This window comes from Lepidothrix coronata, unplaced genomic scaffold, assembly GCF_001604755.1.
Source record: "Lepidothrix coronata isolate B3197 unplaced genomic scaffold, Lepidothrix_coronata-1.0 Scaffold86, whole genome shotgun sequence".
In the NCBI taxonomy this organism is placed as follows: domain Eukaryota; kingdom Metazoa; phylum Chordata; class Aves; order Passeriformes; family Pipridae; genus Lepidothrix; species Lepidothrix coronata.
The window spans coordinates 1,160,713-1,183,377 of record NW_016690266.1 but is presented as its reverse complement, the minus strand read 5'-3'; the positions used below and the strand labels follow the sequence as shown (position 1 = coordinate 1,183,377).

The 22,665-nt window shown below is 43.5% G+C and overlaps 2 protein-coding genes across 5 annotated transcripts in view; one reads left to right on the top strand and one right to left on the bottom strand.

Annotated features, from left to right (window-relative positions):
* Window positions 1-11,814, top strand: part of OSBPL11 (oxysterol binding protein like 11) — a 40,422-nt gene extending 28,608 nt beyond the window's left edge. For all 4 annotated transcript variants that reach the window (XM_017820877.1, XM_017820876.1, XM_017820878.1 and 1 more), the window contains 6 exons: window positions 183-323; window positions 2,244-2,742; window positions 4,350-4,536; window positions 7,798-7,980; window positions 8,606-8,759; window positions 10,136-11,814. In XM_017820877.1, the coding sequence (XP_017676366.1) occupies window positions 183-323; window positions 2,244-2,742; window positions 4,350-4,536; window positions 7,798-7,980; window positions 8,606-8,759; window positions 10,136-10,213 (1,242 nt within the window). In that variant the 3' untranslated portion in view covers window positions 10,214-11,814. The remainder of the gene's footprint in view (window positions 1-182; window positions 324-2,243; window positions 2,743-4,349; window positions 4,537-7,797; window positions 7,981-8,605; window positions 8,760-10,135) is intronic.
* Window positions 11,815-15,068: 3,254 nt separating this feature from the next.
* Window positions 15,069-22,665, bottom strand: part of LOC108500203 (TGF-beta receptor type-2-like) — a 31,595-nt gene continuing 23,998 nt past the window's right edge. Inside the window, exons 4-7 of the mRNA XM_017820881.1 lie at window positions 20,918-21,726; window positions 20,663-20,804; window positions 19,343-19,470; window positions 15,069-15,587 (exon numbers count right to left, since the gene is read on the bottom strand). Of these exons, the coding sequence (XP_017676370.1) occupies window positions 15,375-15,587; window positions 19,343-19,470; window positions 20,663-20,804; window positions 20,918-21,726 (1,292 nt within the window). The 3' untranslated portion in view covers window positions 15,069-15,374. The remainder of the gene's footprint in view (window positions 15,588-19,342; window positions 19,471-20,662; window positions 20,805-20,917; window positions 21,727-22,665) is intronic.

The following is a 22,665-nucleotide window of genomic DNA, read 5'->3' as shown; positions in this document are numbered from 1 at the left end:
TTAATATCCCTTCAAATTCTTCAGCAGTTGTTTATCTTGTGAATAGATTCCCTTGTGTAGCTCTCTGCAGGGGTTTATTTAGTCTCTTTTCATACATGGACAGTTAAATACAATCTGAAGTCCTTTTTGAATACTCTCTGGCCAGTCGCATCTTTGAGCTGAGTTTATGGCTCTTATTCCAGGAACCTGAAGAAATAAATCCAGATGAGGAGCTGGAGGATATCTGTGATGATAAAGAAGATGATCTAGGAGCAGTGGAAGAGCAGCGCAGTGTTATCTTGCATCTCTTGTCTCAGCTGAAACTTGGCATGGACTTAACAAGAGTAAGTATAACTGAAGTGTGAAGACTGGCTGCAGTAGAAGTGAAGTGTCATTTTAAACTCAGCTTCTATATTGAACAATGTTGTGTTTTATATTAAATTGTGTCCTGTAGCAACTTCAGGTCCCAAGATGTGATGTTCTAGTTTGAGGTAGGTTTAAGAGAAATGGGCTGAGGAGGTGGATTTTCTTTAATGCAACTGACAATATCTTTTCTATTACCTTTTCTTTGTGTTTTCTACTGTGTTTTTGTTGCCTTTCCTGTAATGGCCTGTTTTCTTTCCTGTGATTGCACCTGAGTTTTTCTTGCTGTTTTCTGCAGCCTTCTCATATTTTTCTTTCTGCTTTCCTTCCTTGATCTCTTTTCTGTCTTGATAATGCTTTTTCACTTGCATAAGCCTACAGCTGTATTCATGCTACTTCTGAAAAGAAGTTTTCTTTTGGTTCCTCATTATTGATCCTCAGACACTTTGCTATTCTCATTTCTGTGTTTGCTTACAAGCAGACACAGAAAAATTAACACTGGAGAGAACTGGACTTGACACTTGAGTGCAAATATCAAAAGCAAGCAGCTTGGAAAAATTAACACTCATTTCCTACTAGACAACTTGGGCAGCAAATCTGGGAGAATCAGGCTGCTACCAGCTTAAGTTCAATTCACTCCTGTAAAGATTTCTTACCATAAGCACTAGGCACTTTTAAAGAAAAAATGGATTTTAGAGTGCCATGGAATGAGGAAAACACTCTCTCTCTCGGAGTTATTTTTTGAAGCTATTTTTTGGGCACTAGCTACATAGCCCCTAGAAACACTTGTATTGGGCAGCTTACATTTCGCAACTTGAGAGGGGAAAAAATGGTGGTATGAACAGGCTCTGCTGTTTGTGGGTCAAACTTAAACCCTTGCTGCTTAACCAGGAATTGATTAAGTCATTATTTCACTTTTATTGAAGATTGGATTTGGGATAGCTTTTTCTCTTAGTTGGAACAAATTGTCAAGCCCATCTCCCAGTTGTGACTTGTGGCTGTGTATAATGTCTTTAGTTCAGAGCAGGCAGACTATCAGGGTACTGAAGTGAAAATTCACTTTAATGCTCCAGGTTGGTGTTGCAACAACATGGCAAGTGTATTCAGTTTAACAGGCATGTTTATTAAGAGTTTTAGGTATGTGCTCTTTCTCTTTGAGTGCAGCTGATTTAAATGGATTGTCTTGATGTCATGGTTGAGACACCCTGTATTGCTGTTTACAGTAGTTAGTTATGTGGGGTTAGTTCCCACTACAGGGAAGGAAAAGGCTGATGATACCCACAGCCTCTCACTCCACAGTATTGCTCTTGGCTTAGCAAAGGACAGAACTGCTATTTTTTGTAGTGGTGAATGTAACTGGGAAAGTATAAGGTGCCTCTGCTCAGAGGTACAGGATCAACCTATACTATGCTACTTCTCATGGATGCTTGTTTTAGTTGCTGTGGTGAGAGAGATTCTGCAAGCTCTCCAGAACTGGCATAGCTTCACTACTTTTCTCTCCATTAGACAAATCCTCTCCTAACCTCTGCTCTGAACCTTCCTTGCTATAGTTTGAGTTCTTTCGTGCTTGTTTTCTCCTCCACGGACATATGGGACACATTATCTCTTTGCAGCTGTTATATGTTTTGTCTTTTTAGGTTGTTTTTATTTACTGATGCTCAGTCCCTTTCAACATCTTCAGTCCTAATAGTACTCACTGGGTTTTTTTGCCTTGCAAATTGCGTTTCTGGAACCTCTGATCGCTGTACTTTGCTCACATCTTACAAGAGGGACAAGAAAGTTCAGTCTGAATGTGTGGCGTCCAAAACGGGACAGAATCCTTCTCTCAGGAACTTCCCTTATAAAATGCCTGTCTCTTCTGTTTTACTTACTAGAGCCTTCTGGGTTTTCTTTTATTCCAGGTGGTTCTTCCCACATTTATTTTGGAGAAGCGGTCGCTGTTGGAGATGTATGCGGACTTCATGTCCCATCCGGATCTCTTCATCGCAATCACGAACGGCACCACCCCTGAGGAGAGGATGATCCGCTTTGTTGAGTATTATCTCACCTCGTTCCACGAGGGCCGCAAAGGAGCCATTGCAAAGAAACCCTACAATCCCATCATCGGGGAGACGTTCCACTGCTCCTGGAGGATGCCGAAGAGCGACGTAGCTGCTGATGCCGGCAGTAACTTCCCTGCTCACTCCCCCTCGGAGCAAGTAAATCTGTCTAAAGATGTGGAAGGCCAAGCAGAGCTGGACTACTATACAGTAAAATTTGTAGCCGAGCAAGTGTCCCACCATCCTCCTGTCTCAGGGTTCTATGCTGAGTGTGTAGAGAGAAAGATGTGTGTCAATGCCCACGTCTGGACAAAAAGCAAATTCTTAGGAATGTCGATAGGAGTGACAATGGTTGGTGAGGGTAAGTGTAACTTCTGTCTTTTATTCATTTTAGAAGGTTGTTAAAATATTAGTTTGATAGCAGATTTGATGTTATATTCCTCTGGTAGGGGAATACTGCTTGGTAGTTTTGTTTCAAAGACTTCAAAAAAACTATAATAATCTGCTTGCAAAAGATGTGAGTGGGTTTTTAGATTTTTTTTTTTCCACATACTTCTGGTTTTCCTCTAATCTCTGTGATCTCCAAGACTTAATATGTAATCATTGGTGATGTCTTCCTTTATTTTTACTGTTTGCGTATTACAGAAGTTGCTACAAGTCATCATTATAAACAGCAAATTTTCACATGGGGTGGAAAAATAGATAGGTTTATGCTTTGCCAAAAATCAGGATTATATTTAGAAATAAAATTTTGACTTTTAAACCAAAGGGCAGTTACTGTGATGTAAACTGATATTTATGAATAAATTTGCATCAGACATTTGTTAAATAGAAGTGTTGCTACATCTCCCTGTATTGCTGTTAATGTATCTTACTATGCACGTTTTGATTTTCTTTAACTAGAAAAATTGGATCCTTTGGGGACAGAGAAGGGTAACTGCCCTTTAACTGTAATTTCCCTTTAGTACTAGTATTTACTGCAAGAGATGAGACAGCCTCTCCCATTCTGTGTCCCCTGTGTATATTGCCCAGTAACTGGGGATTCCAGGCACTTTCATGTAAACTACGCACCGGACAAGGGAATGACCAAGGGAATGGCAGGGGATGTGGAAGGCACATCTCGATGCTTTGGCTGTACCAGGTAATCTCAGAAGCTGATATCTCCTCTAGGGCCTTTCTCAAATCAGATTATACGTTTTCCGAATTTCTCGTGTTGTTCCTACTGATGTCAGGCGCCCCAGTGATCCTGTGCTCCAGAGGCACAGACTGAGGCAGGCAGCAGCCAGGTGTTGTGCTACAGTCTTGTGATGGCAAGAGGTGGACCTTGTGGTTTTGTTTTGTTTTTTTTTTTTAATAGGAATGACACAAACCAACATATCTTAAAACTCAAAGAAAAATTCTACTATTTTATGAGATTCTTGACATTTATTGCAAAAGCTACTGTCAGGCAAGAGTTGGGTTTATCTTGGCAGAGGTGCGGTAAAGAGAGTTGTCTCTGCTACCTGCCTTCAGATAGGGTAAGATGTATTATAGGGAGGTAAAACAGGAGTATTAGCCTTCCTCAGGATCTGCAGTTCAGGGAATTCATTTGTTATTTCCTTTTGTCAGTGCAAGTCTTGTCTTGCTGTGCTCCAGAGCCATCAGTAAGAGAGTGACCAGCCCTTTTACGTACTACTGAGGAGTGTGTGCACAGCACAGTATTGTGCTTTATGGAGCAATATTGCTGGGATAAGTGTTTTTTCTCCAAAAGAAACATAAGTGCATGTTACTCAGGTTAGTACTTTCAGGAAAATGCTTGTATCTAGAATCTAATAAATGTCACTTTTTTGGTTTTTTTAAATTATATTTTATATTTTGGTGTGAGGGGCTGTGAGGAAAAGTAGTCAGAAGTTGGATTGACTATGTTTCAAAAACCTGGCCTTTTCTGAAATGATGCTGATTCAGGGATTCTTGTATTTCTCCACACAGGCATCCTAAGTCTCTTGGAACATGGGGAAGAATACACGTTCTCTCTGCCCTGCGCATACGCTCGGTCAATTTTAACTGTTCCCTGGGTAGAACTGGGAGGAAAAGTCAGCATAAACTGTGCAAAGACTGGGTATTCTGCAAGTATTAACTTCCACACCAAACCCTTCTACGGTGGCAAATTGCATCGGTGAGAATGTTTGTTTGTTTGAATCGAGATTGATCTCACTGTCTTAAAGGGTTACATGTTGTTTGCAACATGCATTGTAAGGGCACTGCAGGGATCATTGTCTTAGGATTTCTGTGTAAGAAACTTAAGACTATCAAGTTTTAAGCAGCTCATAGAAAATCTCTAGGTAAAATTACCTTTTCTGAAGACAAAAGTGGTAATTCTTTTAATGGTAGTTCTTCACTTGTATGCATGTTTTGAAACTAACAGGTAAATGAAAGAAGATCCAGGGGAAATTTGTTTGGGGTTGCTTCTAGCAAATACTAGGAAGTGTCTGCACAGTTGGTGCAAAAGGGGTTTTTTTGACATTTTGTAGTAAGACTGCTGCAGATTACTCTTGTGCTAATATAGACAATTAATTGAGGAAGGAACAAATTGGGTGGTAGTAACACAAAGAATCCAGAGCATTTTGCACTCTGCTGTTTGCTGAATCGTGTTTATTTAAATAATGTTGGAGATCATAATATGAAATATGTAACAGCTTAGGACATCAGAATTTCTTAGATGTGGGTTGCTCTCTCAGGTTGCAAAAAATCAGCAGTCTTCTCTAAATCATTTTTCCTTAAGCAGTAGAGTAAGGCTGTATTTGTTGCTTAAAGAATACAAAAAACCTCACCTTGCCCCATAAATTCCCATACCTGCCTGGAATTTAACTTGGATGTATAGCTCCCCTGTCCCAATGGCAGCTGGAGAACTGAAGCTTTCATGTAATTCTGTTTCACTTGATGCAATTTGAAAGTGACACATCGTTTGGAATTTTTTTCCATTGATTACAATGTATCTTCCACCTTGGGATAGCTCCTCTTGTGCCATAAAAAATGAGTGATGGGATGTAATTTTACTTCAGTGATTTAATTTTGGAAACTGTTTTGTTGTTTGTCTCTCTGAAATTAGTCACAGATGTAGAGGCTTTTTAAAGAGAGATCTGTTCAAGGTACTGCAACTATTGAAAATTTGACATGGTGATGATTGGACATTGCCAAAAGAATCTCTTGATGGGGAAGCAGCAGTGTTGTCATGGTTACCCAGAGTGCAAGTGAGTTGCTATGGCAATGGTATAGATTTTTTTTGTAGAGTGACCCTTCTTGTTAGACCTCAGCTGGATATTGGCTCCTTGGTCCTGTACCTCTTTAGCTGGATGAAATAGAGGATAATGATAACGAACAGCTAGACATATATCAGTCATGCCAAGCTTACAAATAACTGCTACCAGATTTTTATCACTAGTACTAGTTCAGGCAGATACTATGGTCTGCAATGCTGGGAATGGATGTGTGTCACAGAGCAAAGCAACTTAGAGAAATACAAGTTGCAATGAGAGTTTAATGGAGCAGGTCAACACTGCACCTTAGTAGTGAGTGATACAGCTTTGTTTACTTCAAGCTGAGCAGAGACAGTGATTTTATGATTGATGTTAAAATACTAGATGTCAGTATTGTGTTGTTACCACACAATGCTAGGAAAAAATCAAGTCTTAAAATTGTGAAGATGTAATTGCAGAGTCAGACTGGGCTGGTCTCTGGCATCCTGTGGATTCAGGCTGTTCGTGGAACTCTTGGGAGGAGAACAGGGACTCCACCACGTGTAGTAGCTTTGGTGAGGTGTGGAAGTCGCAGAATGAAAAGCAGCACAAAATGAAGGCTGCTTGCTTGTCACTTCTCTTTCAGTTGGTTTCATTAATTGTTAGTGCTTGTTAACTTCAACAAAAACCAAAAATTGTAAATGTGCTTTTATTCTTAAAATGATGAATCTTAAATTTTTTTGATGGAAAACTGTGTGTGAGCAGCACATATTTATCAGTCTGTTTGGGATTTTTTAAAGATATTTCTAGTGAGGTTAAATTAGCTTTAAGCTGCTGGACCATGATGTGGCAGAAGTCCTGGCTGCTGCCTCTTGCTGTGAGCTGGCTGTGAGCTTTCCCCGCTTGCCCCAGAGATTCCCTGCAGCTCTGATTTGACTGGCATCCAGTGTCTCTGTGCTGAAAGGTCTGACCTGTTATCCTTGTTTTGTTGCTTGAGAGATTAATTTCTCTATTTTGATGCCAGGTCAGTGCAGATACAGCAGGGAGTGGCCAGTGCGTGTGGAGGAAGGGAAGTGGGATTGGTGTTCTGTGCTCCCTTCTTCCTCTGAGTGTGGTACCACACACAGGGTGGGAGCACAGAAGTGCTGCTTTCCTGCTCTCCTGTATGTAGTTGTGGTGTGCAAGTCAGCTGTTCCTAGCTGCTCAGTATAGAAGTGTGGAAGGAGATGTAGCCTGTGCTTTTTGTGTGTGATGATGAAATGCAGGAAGGGGAGCTGGAGAGTGGTGTATTTTAGGGAGCTTGGGTACAGGTAATTGCAGTTTCATTGTAGCTGGAGATAGTGTCCTTTGTGAATCCTGCAGCTTCTTACAACTGAGAACATCTCAAATCTGGTTTGCATAATGTGCAAACCCTTTTGATTCTTTGTTTCTAGGAGAAAAGTTTTGTTTGCTGAGAAGTGCTCCACAACTGGGTCAAGATGGAGTGAGTGTCAGAAGGTCTTTGGACAGGTCTTGATGTTGACGAGAAAAATGTGCATCAGTGTGTAATTATGGTGATACTTGAGCACTGTGCAGCACCTTGAATGAAATAGTGCATGTTAGAAAGACATTTTTCCTATCTTGTTATTGGCAGAGGTTTCTGTGGATGAGACAGGAAACAAAAGGAGTTCTCCTGATTCCTAGTTTCCTACCTTGTTCTTCTGCCTTTATGTGTCTGCTGCTTATATGAGCAACATAAAAACGAGACCACCTACATATGGAGAACATTGAAATATAAACATTCGAGATAAAGTGCCAGCAGGTCATGAGATATATTCTTGCTAGAAAGTTTAATTTTTATTAAAAGAAGTCTGAACTATGTACCTGTGATGTGATGTTTCAAGTGGCAATGATCAACTTCTTGTTACATGTGAACTGGCCTGTGTTAGTTTCTTTTTCATTTTCAATTCCCTTAAAAGGTTTGAAATAAGCTTAAGGTGAAGCCAAAAATGGAGTTTCCTGGGTAACCTGAGGAGAACTAGAGCAGTGAGTGAAAGTCACTTTGCTCTTTCAGCTTCTCCATGCAAATGAAATTCAAGGAACTAACGTTTTTCAAGGCAATGTGGCAAGTTTGCAAACTCATTCAGGATTGAGTGATTATGCAACTAAGAGTCCTCAGGTGTCTTTGGACATGGCCTTCTAAAACCAAATTTCTTTGCTAGAGTCACGGGTGAAGTGAAGCAGAACGCAACGAACACGGTGGTGTGCAGAGTGCAGGGGGAGTGGAACAGTGTGCTTGAGTTCACCTACAGCAACGGGGAGACAAAATACGTGGACTTGACAAAACTGACTGTGACAAGAAAACGAGTCCGGCCCCTGGAGAAGCAAGGACCCTTTGAATCTAGGTAGAGTATGTGCTTGCTTGTGCCTGATCCTTCTTGCCCTAAGCAGTCTGGTGAGTGCCTTAGGAAAACCTGCAAATGTAGAAATTATTTGTGCATAGTGCTTAGCAGCAGTGCTAAGTGATCTTAATTTTTCATGCTTTTAAATATAAAAGTCAAGAGCACAGAAAAAAAGCGCAAAAACCAAGCGCAGGCACATAGTTGTTTATCTTGTCTCTTATTCATGAACAGATGTTTTTTCGAGTTCACGAAGTGCCTGCTAGAACAGAGCCTCCTTATATTTTTTGTTTTTAACCGTCAGCTGCACAGCAGGGCAGCTCCTGACAAGGGACATCCTCACAAGAAACTGCTTGTTGAATAACACTTCCATAGCAGGTTTAAAGGGTTCGCAAACAGACGTTAGATTGGCACTGCCAAAACCTCGGAGCCATTCCTACCTGCTCCCAGTTGCTGGCATAGCTGTGAGCCTTTACCTGCACAACACCATCGCACTTGGACCTGGGCTGGTTTTCACGTGTAAGGGGAGAGAATGCTCCTGTTCTGAGAGAACTGCTTGCAGTGATTCTGTAGTTCGAGGGGACAGGCTGAGGAAACTTTTGAACAGTAAAGTTACCCATTTGTTTTGCAGGAGGCTGTGGCAGCATGTGACAGAGTCTCTGCGGGATGGAGACATTGATAAGGCTACAGAGCACAAGCGAGCCCTTGAAGAACGACAGAGGAACGAAGAGAGACTTCGTGCTGAAACAGAAACACCTTGGTGTACTAAATACTTCCTTAAAGATGTAAGTTCCTAAGCATTTAGCTGTTGATAAAGACAGCTAATTATTATGCAAGCAGGTGCACATGTGTGTCTGTGTCCTGTCCGAATAGAGAATTTGGCCTTAGATCTTATAGTTTAGGTCCATGGGATCCATAGGAGTAAGGTAACATAAAGACTCCTAAACATGTAAAGGTGTGACTTTATTCTTCACTTCCCAAACACTTTGATTCTGTGATTCCCTTGCATCAAAATGTTTGCCTGTTTTGTGGTCCGGTTTCCTTTACCAAGCACATGGAAAACAGCTTTGCATATAGATGTTTAAGTAGAGTGTAACAGTAAATATCCAAAGAAAATGATCAGTAGTACTAATTTTGCCTAGGCTGTGTGTGTATGTACCCAGCATATTGCTAGAAAGAGTGAACATGAGTTTATTCTCAACTTTGCACTAATTTTTTTGTTCTTCTACATTAGATTTTGGATATAGCTTATTTGTGGCTTAACCTGTACTTCAACAATGTTAGTAGCAATAATATAGTAAGATTTAACAAGGTGAACTGCAGCCTCCCTAGGAGGATTGGGGGGTTGCTGGTATGATAACTTTAAAACAGGCTTTTCTTGTGGTCCAGGTGATGAGATCCTGTTGTGTCGAGAGCTTTGTTGAGCCCTTTGCAAGAGGGGAGGACTTGACTGAAACTTATACTATAGTAGTTTAGATTCTCCTTACAATTAAAGCTTTATCTGTAACACAGCAGTAATGTAATTACACCTTCTTCTTCCCATATCTATGATTTAGTAAGGGTTTAGAACATAGTCCAAAAAGTTTCTTTCTCTTGGCTTTCTTCCAGTTCTGTTTTGTAAGGTTCAGGACTGTTAGCTCCAATAAAGGTTTATGTTCTCTAAAGCTGTGTTAGTGTAATTAGCTCAGACTTACATAGTTGTATTGTTAGTATCCAGATTTAGAAAAGATGAAATTCTGTTGCTAACCCAAGACACAGATGTACTCAGAAAATGTTTAAACTTAATCCTGAGCTACTTCATTTCTAGATGAGCAGTTGGTCTGTGTTAGAGCTGACAGTCCTGGGTAACTGCCTCTCTGCTGGCTGCTTATTTGGCTTCTTAAAGTAATTTGGATCATGGAGTGGAGAAGAGTGGCTCTTTGACTGGGTTAATTACAAGTGCAGTCGACTCCCAGGGAGTGCTGTGGCTCGGCAAGAGCCCGCACGTGTTCTGAAGTAGTGTCAGAAGCCTGCAGCGTTCACCTCTGTGCCTTAGTCTGTGGAGTTGAAGGTATAAGCTATGTCCCTCTGGTTTTCACAGTTATCAGCCTAATAGTTATGTGAAGGGAATTCTCTCAGGGCAGTGTCTTTATTATAACCATGTTTTCTCTTCAAATTGCAGGGAGATGGCTGGGTTTATCATAAACCCCTGTGGAAAACAGTCTCTGCCGCACAAACTCAGCAAACAGACACTAACTAGAAAAAAAAAACTGCTTTAAGATGAGTTTTCTGATTTTCCTCTCCTTTTCCTCTGTCTCTCAAAACACAGTAATCACACTGAGTGTCCCCTTTTTATGTAATTGTGCAAGTTTAAATGAGCATAAAGAAATAACTATACTAGGGCACTTTAAAGCTATTTAAAAAAAAGGTAAAAATCCAAGTTGTAGAGACAAACTTGGCAGGTACATTCAACCACCTTGTTTTTTGTATGACCCAAGAGATTTTATCTGCATTGTGTAAGATTCTTCTAAGTAGATCTGATTGCAAAAGCTGCCTAAGAGAAGAGAGACCTGTTGGATTTTGGAGTGACATATGAACTCTTTTGGAATCTGCATCAAGCCCTTTAATAACTGAAACCTTCTCAGTACCCATGTAGACAACAGCAACAAAATATTGCTGCTTTTATGCTCAGTATTTAACCTTCTTGGCGAAAACTGGAGGGGTGTTTGGAAGATGTGCCCGAAATCAGTATTAACAAACAGCTGGATCATGACGACCTTTTCTTCGGAGAGAACGTGTGCATGCATTGGAGGAACATGGAATATATGTAGAGACTACTTTTCTTTTTTATGGATTTATAAAAGCAATTAGACGTGTAACCATGGAGAAATTTTTCCTCTGAAACGTTTTAATATACTTGAAATAATTGACTTGAATTGGAAAAGTAATTTGAACACTTTTCAACTCTAATTTTATTAAATCTCTTTGAGTGACTGATTTTTCTCAAGTTATAAAGTAATGAGGTTTGGCCTGTTTTTTTCTCCTCCAGCTTCTCTTCCCGAGGACTAAGGCTTTCAAAATGAACAGAAAATGTACAATTTTTGTATTTAAATTTTTCTGCCCATCTAATCATCTCAGAGATGAAGTATCAGTGTTACAAACTGTCCTTTGGATTGTTTTGGTTTTTTTCCTGTGGTGTTGTTCAGAGCAAAGCAGTGAAATGTGACCTTGAATACATGGACTGTAGGTCTTGATTTTTCATCTTACCATAAAAACAAAAAACCAAACAACCGATTATGCTGAGGACTGGGTATTGATTTGAAACACAATCAGATATCAGGAAACTGTATTCAGGTACAAACATCCTTTTTTTTTTTTAATAACTATTTTATTGAAGTCTAAGAATTGCTGGCAATTAAGAATAGTACTTATTATGGCTTTCGTTATTGTTGTAACTACAAGCTACCTTAATTTTTCCAACAGTGGTGCCTTACTCTGTTTTTTCTTCTGATGTAGTCTTCCAATCAGTGTATATAACATTATCTGCCACTTCCCAGCCATTGCAATGGCTGCACCTGATCCAGCATCGTGAGAACTCACAAGTGTGTGATCTGGTAAGATGTTTTCCATAGAGGAGATGCAAGTGTAAGAATGCATCAGAAGGTTTAAATAACCATGTTAACTTTCAACACAAACTGTAAATCATGCAAAAAAAAAAAAAAAGGAGTTGGGTTTATGCACAACTGTTTTGATCCTCTTGTACATTTTTTTTTTTTTTTTGCTGTGAAATGCACTGAGATCTCAATGCGAGTCATAGTCCGTTTGTGAGAACTGGGGGGGGATAATAAAGCTACAAAATGATTCATTTGTTCTGTCTGCTTTCCTAGAGATCAGGTGACTGGAAAGAGTAGGTTGTTATTATCTTTTACGCTGGAGATCTGTCTGGGCTTTCCTTGGTCCCAAAAGTGGGATATTTTGGCACTGTGTGCTCAAGTAGGAACTATATTCTCCAGCAGAAGAATGTTTTAGGCCCTACTTGTCTTATTTGTGATATTCTTTCCAACCATCCTGTTATGATAGTTTTGGATATCCACTGCGCATTTTCATGTTTAACCAGGAATAAAAATAAAAATTAAAACAGTGGGATTAGTTCCTCCTTGTTTCTGGCATATTTGGGGTGCACTCCTAGCCTATTCCAGGATTTGGGGTAGGAATCATAGTGTAACATGAATTTCTTCCATGGTTTGTTGGTACCTGCACTAAACTAGGGGTGGTAGAGAAACAAAATAAATATATGTTTCATAGTTATTTTATCTGTGTCACTTGGCACATTTGATTTAAACAAACAGAAAGGGCTGTGGTGCAAGGTCCAGCTTTTAATATTGCAGTGATCAGAGCAAAAATAAACCTTTTTCAGCTGAGCATACTCCAGGGATCAAACTTGTGCTTACTAAAATAGAGACTTATGACTCAGTCACTGAGCTCTGCTTAAAATTTTGATTTGGGAATTTGTCAAGGTAATGGCTGTAAATCAGACTGAAAAGCTCCTATGTTGACCATAAACCCATTTGTGTTCCTTATATAACATTATCAGTCAAGTTATTTCTCTTCCTCCCTCATCTGGTATGCTTGTGGTTTCACACTAGGAAAGCTGTTACTAATTTTGTTGTGTAAAAATAGACCCAATGCTGAAGAAGTAGCTTTATAAAACACATGAAATGATTTCTTTTAACATGGAGATGCTGCTAGGAAAAAAGAAGGTAAAACCTTCCTTTGCTCAGATGATCACCAGAACTGGAATGGTTCCTGATGTGGATTTAGTTAGGATGCAGATTTCTACTTCTCAAAACAAAAGACATAGTTGAAAACAGTTAAAAAAAAAACAACTAGCCACCGTACATCCAGCTTAAATTGTAAATGTGATTCTTCTGGGAGTTGCAAGCACCCTGCGGACTAATGGATGTATTTTTAACTCTGACCAGATTTGATTCTCTTGCATAACTGCTGTTGTTTCCATCTTGTACCTTCTGGAGCGCAGGGATGGGCTCACTGCTGCTTCCTATGTAGACATTTGCTAGAACCACAGTGTGTTCAACAGGGAGCATGGCAAAATGTAGGACTTTGGCTTATGATCCCTTCTGTCTTTTTGGCCTGATTGGGCTCCACTGAATTTAAGAGCAAAGTTCTGATTGATCTCAGTAGTTTTAGGCTCCCTGAACTGTAAACAGATCTTGGAGCTTAAATAAGTGGCTCTCTTCAGAGATGCTGTGCAGCCTGCTGCTCATGGAAAACAAAGTGTGACAAGTCACTCCTATTTAATGCAGGCATTCAGGCATGTGATCCTGATGGATTTGTGTTTTATGAAAAAAAATGCAATATGCAAATTGGGTTGTTCAAGGTTTTCGGCAAAAGGCAGGAGAATAGATTAAGTTTTCAGCATATTTACAGTGTAAACTATCAAGCCTAGGATGAAGTCTGTCTCCCCAGGAAAATCTGGATTTCAGCCATCAGAATCAGATGCAGCTTTCAAGTGTCTGGTTTGCACAGGCTGGTCCCTCTATCCCTGTCATCTGTGGGAAAAACAGGTCAGAGTGCCTTTTAAAGCCTCTTGAGCCGAACTTGGAAGACCAAGTAAACATATTTATCAGTGTATCCAAACAACTTGGTACAAAACTTGGTACAGAAACTCTGCATGAAATATTATGAGAAGGAAAGATTGGACAGCCTGAGGGGAGTTTGGTGTGTTCCTGTGGTTTTTATATTCATGACAGAAAAGCTACCCCATAGGCTAGAGCAGTGGTTAAATGTATTAAGGAAATGAGACTGAAGTCAGGTGGGTGGAAAAAGTGTATTTGTGGGGAACTGGGGATGATGTGATTCAAGAGAAAAGGGTTAACTTGAAAAATTGTAAAATGACAGGAGGTAGCAGCCAGGTGAAGATTAGTGAGAATGACAGGTGTGGTCACAGTTGCAGGTGGAGATTTATATGTGGTAGCTAAGCAAATTTTTTGTTATTTAAATTTCATGTAACCTAGTTCATTCCCCTTCTGTCCTTTGAAGGATTTAGGGACAATTTGGTTCTAGGCTTTTAATTTAGGAGCTGTGGAAACAATCCAAAGAGGTGGAAACAATAGCTAGAGAAGAAGAGCTTTTTGTATGGGTTGGTGCTGTCACAGCATTTTAGTAAACCAAACCAGCCCTGCAGATCTGCTTCCCTGCTCCACACTGGGGAGCCTTGGCTGTAGAAAGCTCGTGGCTGCTGTACAGTTTGCTCCTTTCCCCTCTTTCAGGGCTGATCCATGCAGCTGCGTGGTGGCAAGCCAGGAATTCCTCTCCAGTGCTATCCTGAAAGATACACCTCTGTGTAGGTGTCAGGTATGGGCGTGCAGGGCTTAGGATCACTTACAGTTTCTATTCCCTTTTGCTCCCACGGGTGGTGGAATTTGCACAGTGCCAGGATTCAGAGCAAGTTATTACTTACCTTTCCTTAATTGCTTTCCAGAATAGAGGCAGCCTGGCTTGGTGTGGTGATTATGGGAATAAAGGTCTGAGTTCTGTCTTATTGAGTTTTCTCAGGGGGGGTAACTCAGCAGAGGGGTGCGAGAGTTGCAAGAAGAATTAGCCAACACTTTTGTGTTGACACTGTTACTGTAGCACAGATCTGGCTAGAGGAGGCTGGAAACTGGTCTGATGGGGGAAGGAGTTGTCTAGATACCCTGCATGGGGAGATTTTAGTGTGAAGCAGCGGTGTCTACACTGGTGACTCACATTTCTATCAAAGAAACTTCACCTGAACTATCAAGGACACTCAGGAATTCACCAGTGCGAAAAGGTGTGTTGGAGTTGCAGCATATCAGGCTTTTGCAGAGTGGATTATTGTGTATCTTTGCACAATATTAAGGACTCTGATCAATGAATAATTTTCTTGTGTGCCAGTGTTTCTTCCATTGAGGGTATATTACATTTCAAGATGGTTTTTTTGCTGCTACAACAGGGGTTTTGTGTGTGTGTAGGCCATTAAAAAAGGAAAATTGTCTTGTTCTCTGCAGATTAAGCAGTTGGAAAAGAAACTCACGAGGGCAGTATACAAGGACTTAAAAAAGATAGACATGGAATTCAGGTGCTTATTAATAAAAGATTAAACATTATTATTTTAAAAAATAATAAAAAGAATGCTTTGGCATCATTATACATTTAAAGTAAGTACAAAATCAGTTCATATATAATGTTGCACTGTAACCAAAGTATTGATTCCACAGGTCACTGTATCTGTGGGAGGAAACAGATCTTATAAATAAGTTATGTACTAGATCTTAGTTCCATTTTGAAAAACACAGCGAGGTGATTCTTTTTCCCCTCATGGGCTAAATGCTTCTCCCTCATCCTCTTGTTCCTCATTATGAGGGTTTTTGCCTGCTGTGTCACTGCATATTCGTGCTCCCATCGCTGTCCTGGTGCTCCCCACCTGGAGAAGCTGTTTTGCTGGCCTCGTTGTCCGTGTTGTTGTTGAGGATGTCGTCGCAGTCCATCTGTGCCATCAGGTTGAAGCGCTCGGCCACGCAGTGGGCAGTGAGCCGAGCCTCGGGGTCGTGGTCCCAGCACTCCGTGATGGTGTCGCACAGAAAGCGCATCCCCTGCGGGCAGAAGGGCTCAAATTAGGATCTGAAGGCAGGAGGAAGAGGAGCTGATCTAACAGTGTTTTATTGCGACTTCTGACAGCCTCCTGCACAAAGGCTGGTTTTGGCCTAAAGGAAACAGCCTTGGTAAGTTGTGGCAAGTGCTGGTGCTTCCACCTTTACTGGCACTGCCTGTGTTAGAGCAGCAGCCTCAGCTCACCCAGGATCTGCTCCCAAGCACTTCCCAAGCTCCCTGGAAATCCTTGCTGGAAGTTGGCTTGTGTTGGCTGTGGGACTTAAATAAGGGCTGGAAGGAAACAGGCCCTCCATCTCCTGTCTCAGCCTTGCCCATTCAGAGCATCCTAAAATCAGGAGGGACAGGGGAGGTGCAAATGGTGACCTGCAGGATGGTGGATAAGCCCAGGCCTCTAGGTTCCAGCCTGTGCCCTGGCTGTTACACCTGGAGGGAGGGTATGGGTGGGGTGAGTTTGGAATTAAATTTCCTAAATCTGACTTCTTGTTTTAGTGGCATTCTGAAAGGGTGCACCGTGCCAAATACTCATGGCGTTATGTAGCTGAACCTTGTTCTCTCATCACAAAATAGTGTTTTGCTTGAGGTGTGGTTGGGTGCTTCCCAGTGTGCTGCAGAACACATGTAGTTCCTCTCAGTTACAATGCTTATGTCTCCCAGAAATATATTTTTTTTGGTCCAATTGTGTAGTGCTCTGAAAAGAGTCAATATTTTGGGCTTAGAAACAAAATAAATGGTAGTATTGAGCTGGTATTTTTCCCACTCTCAAGTTAGTAACACAGCTAGCACCAGAAGCTGTGTTGAACCTTCCTTTGCCCATGTAATTCCTATCATGTGCTATTGCTTTTGGCATCATTGTCAACTAAGGTTGGAACACAGTGGAAAAATCATTATTCTAAATAAAGCTTCATGTTTTTCAGTGGGTTTTGTGTATTTCTTAATTTGCAATTGAGAGAACCCTGAGGTCGTCATGTGGACCCAGACAGGAGGAAAATGCAAGTCCTACAGACGTGTAGGGTCAGTGTCATCTGTCCTTCTGGACCTTTCTGCTGAGGTCCATTGTCTTCCATAATGGACACAGATTGGAGAGAATGGGATTGTGCAGTAAAACTGACAGATGGTGTGTTTCAGTACCTCTGACGTCACTCGTTTATTAGCTTAGTTGAAAGGATTTGAGGATAATTGATTACATGCAAAAATGAGCTAGCTTAGGCGAAGCTTTTAAAGTAAGCCTGTTCTCAAACAGAGCACTGTCAAATGGTTTAGTCATTAGATTTTCTGTGGTTATTTTACCCTGAAATCAAGACAGTTATTTGTAGTCTGCCTTGTCAGTCGTGATGATGCTCTTTTGAATGGTACAACTGGAGCATCTTGTTTCACTTACAAATGGACTTAGTTTGGCTTTTATATTTGATGTCTGTTTATCCAAGATTCCAAAGGTTGCTGAGTTGTACAAGTGATTTTTAGTGGCAATATTGACTTAAGCTTCCATTGCTCCTTCCTGTCCTGCACCAGCCCTCCAGTTGTGGCCAGTGCATCCGTCTTTTCAGCTGCTTCGTGAACCAGATCCAGGAATTCACCTGGCCTAAATAACTTTTTTCTTTTTTTTTTCTTTCTTTTTTTTTTTTTTTTAATGCGTTGGGGTGTGAAACAAGGTAGAAGCATGGGCGTGAGGCGTTAGTGAGTTATCTGGGAAACTTTGGGATAAATCTCTTCAGCTGTCTTTGTTGTGCAGACTTGCAAACAGTTGCCCTGGAGCTGCTGCTGGGTGACTCAGCCCTGTCAGGGAAGTTAATGCTGACTCTTGCTAAAAATCCAACCATGGCCAGACACATAGGTCCTCGCTTGACTGAGAGCAATCCTGATGCTCTCAGGAGTACCATGGAAGTACCATCTGGAGCTCTGCAGCAAACTTATTTTCATTGTTAGGAACATCTGAGGGTGCTGCCCATTCAGGTGAGTGACTTGTCACAGTTTCTTGGTGTCACCAAGTGCCTTCTCCCACAGGAAGCCAGCGCTGACCCCAGGAGTGGCACAAACCGGTGGCTTTCTGCAGCTTCCCAGCAGATGGTGCTGCCCAGTTCCTCATCCTGGGGAGAACGGCTGCAAAATGCCCGGAAAATGCTGTAAAGCCAGGCTTGAAAGGAGATGTTTATTAGATTAGCCAAGATTAGTCAGGGGCAAACTTTCAGGAACACAACATAGCTTTTCTGTTCCTCTTCCCCAGTGACCATCAGCTGATCTAATAAAAGTTCCCTCCTTAAAAGCCTTGCTGTTTGTGTGCTGAACCAACCCAACTACAGCAATGTTGTTTCTGGGAGGTGACTGCAGTCAGCCTCCCCTCAGTCCAGGGAACAGCACAGTTATGGTCAGGCTCTATCGGAGTGTGATTTTTCACAACCCAAGCCTCTGTATATTTTTCTGTGGTTTCAAAGTTTATCAGAGACCCTGGGAGGTGAATGTCTGAGATGAATACTCAAAGGCTTCAAATATGTGGCAGTGCTGATTTGAAGTTCCTGTATTTGCCTTCATTGGGAAAGAGGCTGGGTGAACTTCTGACATGGACTGGCTGGCTGATAAACTCCCTGGGGGTGTAGCAGAAACCACGGATTCATTTGATGCTGTTTGCAGCTTTGGTCAGTCAGGTCAGTTGTGAGTCTTTGGACAAACATGGTTTTGAGAGGAGACACTGTAGGGAACACGTGCCCTCCTGAGGTCAAGAAACTGTATCTTTCCCTTTGAAAAGTCTGCCTCTGAGTGCCACCCGGGCAGAGCGAAGGCAGTGGCAGTGTGTTTTATGGGTGGACATTGCAAAATGATGCACTGAACACTGCAAGGCTCTGAAAGCCAGCAGGCTTGATGTTTCAGCTTGTTTGTCAGGTGAATGGGATTGTTGATCAGCAGATGGTGTTTTTCACAAGATGTTCAAGTCATGGGCCAGTGTGCCTGTTACCCCTCATGTCCTTGGTGCGTGGAAGAAGGCACTGGCCAGGGGGGGAACTGTGTATCTGTAGCTGTTTGGTCTGGGTGTACTTGTGGATGGTTTTAACAGAGCACATATCACTGCTGAAGTGCTGGTGTTCTAGAGCACTGGGTTATGCTTTCTGTGCTGACACACTTTGCTTTCAGACCCTCTGAAGGCTGGTCAAAGACTTCCCTTGGCAAAACCTGAGCCTAGCAGGGTCCCTGCTCTCAGCTTAATGTGTGTTCCCTGGGTGTTTCACATGTAGGAGATTCTTCCTGGTTTGCTTTCCTTGTAGAAATGGAAATCTTTCTCTCATGTTAGTGCTGGATGCACTTCCTTTCCCCCCTGTACCAGCTGTGAATGGCTGTGTGCCAGGGACCGCATGTTTCTTGAGCTAGAGCCTTCTGGATAAGGTGTTTAGGGGAGAAGTGGGGTGGACTCAGATGAATTACTGTTTTGTGAGAAGAGCCTGCACTGAAGTGCTCCATTTTGCTGTTATCCTCAAGGTAACTGGAACCCATCTCCTGGCATTCAAAATGCTTCCTAATCATGGCTATTGATCAACAAATTTTGCTGTACCTCTGGATGGTGGCTTTTATACGCCAGGGAAATGGGTCTAGTGGGGTTTGTGTGGGCCCAGCCAACCACAATGGAGCTGAAAGTAGAGCCGAGGAGTTCTGCCCAGTTTTCCTTTGATTATAACTTTAACAATTTTTCAGGCTGGTTTGGTCAAGTGGGACAACAGGGGTTGCTCTTTTCTTGTTGCTCCCAGCTTACCTGGTGCACCAGCCAGCTGCTTGGGATCTCGGGTCGGCCTCTGCCATGCAGCACAATGTCCCTCATGGTGTCCACACAGGGCTGCTCCTGGACTTTCGACCCAAAAGGCAGCTCATAATTCTTTACCTCTGCAAGGAAGCAAAAGCAGCATTACAGGATGTTTTTAGTGCATTCCTTGCTTTGTTTTGGTATGGTCCACCGGATAAGAATACACTTGTTTTTTGCAATCTGCAAAAATAAACAGATCTGGAAAAAATTGAGAATTTGAACACAGAAACATAGTGCTGGGTTTTCACATAAAGGTTGTTTTCAGAGACCGCACCGAGGAACCATCTGACCACCCCCCTGAACCCAAGAGATGCACTACAAAGGACCTGGTTTGTCTTTAGGTGAGACATATTTTGAGCAGGTAAAAAGTGTTGTGCTGGTGAAAGATGGGAGGGGTGACTACAATACCAGCATTTAGATTCCTGCTGCAGGCATGGATTGGCTTAGAGGAGAAATGGCCCTTACAGAAAGCAACCCTGTGTTGTGGGAGGCCAAGGAGAAACTGCCTGTTGCAGAGGTGAGAGGCCACCCTGGTTTCTGCTAGCTCCTCCCTGGATATGAATGCAGGTGAGAGATGAGTGAGGAGGAATGGCTGGGATGCTGGCTTGGGAACAAAGGATGCACAGGCCATCTGAGCCAGGCAAGGGCCCCCCACTATTGGGCATGGGGCATGCAAGGCAGCTGGGGCAGCTTTCTTGCCAAGGATTGGAGATTCTTGCAGCTTGGTGGGTTTGTATTGCAAGTAGGTGGGATACGGAAGGAAGGGAATGAGTGGAGCAGGCAGAAGGCAGGTAGGGGCCAACACCAGGGCAGTTAATGAACTGTTTTGCTACACTCAATTTCAGTTGCCAGGATGCAGCTCTGGGAAGTGCCTGAGTCTAGGGTTTGTGGGTCCCCCTTCCCCCTTGCAACCTAAACTTTCTAGTGTTGTCTGAAGAAAAAAATGGTTGAGGAGGTAAAGGCACCTTTGGCTCTTCCTGCTTGGTTTGGTTTGCATCACTGGCACAGCTTGGGTGTGACACAGTGGCTGGGTGGCTTTGAGCAGGGCCTGGAGCAGGTGACCCCTGGGAACTCGTCCCGCTCCTTGACCACTGAGCCACTCCCTTGAGCCACAGCACACAGAGCAGGCAGCCAGGTGGCAGGGATCTGCCACCAGCTCTCCACACCCCTGCAGGGACCTGAGCCACACCAAATCAGGTCCTGTGCCATCAGTGGGGATGTGGGAGTAAGGAAGCAAAAAGGCGCATGGCAACCACAGTGCAATGCTCCTACCTCCTACCACTTCACATCTGGAGGCCATTTCCCACAAAACAAGGGCCATAGAGTAGACATCCATCTGCTTGAAAGACTCCAGGTCTTCCAGGTTCACCCTGGACTCCAGGACCTCTGGGGCCATGTACCTGGCAGTGCCTACCTGCCCACAAAGAAGAGAGAGACATTAGCAGGGTGGGCGAGGACCGTGGCCACATGACAACCAGGGGTGGCTTGCAAAGGGTCCTCCAGAGAGGGTTTGTGGGCCATACTTGCCTGCCCGCTGTTGGCAAAGTCGTCCACTGTGAGGGAAGGGTCGAGGCGTATGGCGATGCCAAAGTCGCAGAGCACACACTCCTGCTCGTTCTTCACCAGGACATTTGTGCTCTTGATGTCCCGGTGGGCGATGGGGATCTTTGGCCGGCCGCAGGCGGTATAGTCGCTGTGAAGGTGGGCCACCCCGCTCACCAGGGAGCCCGCCATCTTCTGCAGGTCCATCCAGCTCAGGACGTGGCGGGACAGGTAGTCCTTGAGGTTGCCCCGGCTGTGGTAGGCGGTGATGAGCCAGTACTCCCGGCGGGGCCCTGTGCCCCGGTCCTCGGCAGTGAGGAACTGCAGGACGCTGTCGTGCTTGAGGCTGGTGTCGGTGAAGATCTGGCTCTCGTTCTTCCAGGAGGAGTACTCCTCGCAGGGGAAGATCTTCACGGCCACCGTCTCGTACTGCCCCGAGCGGCTGTGGCTCAGCTTGGCCCTCCACACCTCCGCGAACTGCCCTTTGCCCACCATCTCGTCCAGCTCGATGGGGAGCAGCTCGGTGGGGCGGCTGCTGGTGCAGCTGGGGCTGGCGCCGGCCGGGCTCTCATCCATCAGCACGGACAACTTCTCCTCCCGCTCCGTCGCCCTCCCTGGCTCCGGCAGCGCCGGGGGCTGTCCCGGTTTCCCACCCCACGCCTTGGCTCTCTTGCGCCGCTTCTGCGTGCGGCAGAGGTAAAATATCACCGTGATCATCACCGCCACCAGCAGCGGGGGCAGGAGGCTGATGGCAGCCACCGGGATCACCTCTTTGCTCTGCAGCATGGAGTAGCCTGGGGGGAGGAAAGCAAAGGCGAGGTGCTGCTGCTGCCGCGGGTCTGCAACAGCTCGTTTTCATCACGCAGAGGAGGAAAATATGCGAAGCTGTTAATGAAGCGCAGCCCTTTGCGGGGCCGCACAAACCCATCTCAGCACAGAACCCAGATGTAGGCAGTTAGTGAGGGGAATGCTTAGTTTTGGTCTCAAATTTAGCTCAATTTATCAACAGAGGGTCCGGGATGCAGGCCAGCATTGCTTGGGTTGGGCAGTGCAGCACATGAGATCCTGCTGCTGCCACCTAAGTGGCTCTGCTGCCTTTTGGGGGTCCCAGGCACCACTTGCACTCATGGCATGGGGAGCTGGGGTGGAAATAACAGTGATAAATCCAAGGCAAGCCTCGAACAGCAAATCTCTAAGGGGGTTTGGGGCTGGAGCTTTGCTGGACCTCTGTGACACACGGAGAGCCAGAAGGGATGCTGGGGGTGGGCAGGACCACCCAGCCCAGGACAGCACTGTGATGCTTTGCATGATAATTAGAGTAAAGGAGCATCTCTTCAATGCTGTCTGCCAGTGTTGGCATCTCCTTCCTCACTCTGTCACAACCCTAACCCCATCATCTGCCAGGGCATGGCTGCTTTTGTTTTATTTCTTTTAAAACCCTTTCATGGGGTGGTGGGGGGTGACATGCACACAAAGCCATAACCCTCACACAACATATAATTGTCTGATCCTTTGATGTTCACAATTCCTGGAATAAGCATGCTGACTTCAGTAGAGATATTCAAGTAAAATCTTACTCAGAGGTTTTTCTGCCAAGTATAATAACCCAGGGGAAGAGGGATAAGAATCATTCCATAAGCAAAACTCTCGCTGCTTGACCTCAGTGTGTGCAGATCATAATTCAGGTTCTGGAAAAACAGAGCGTTTAGCTATTTTCCTTGGCAAATTTCAAA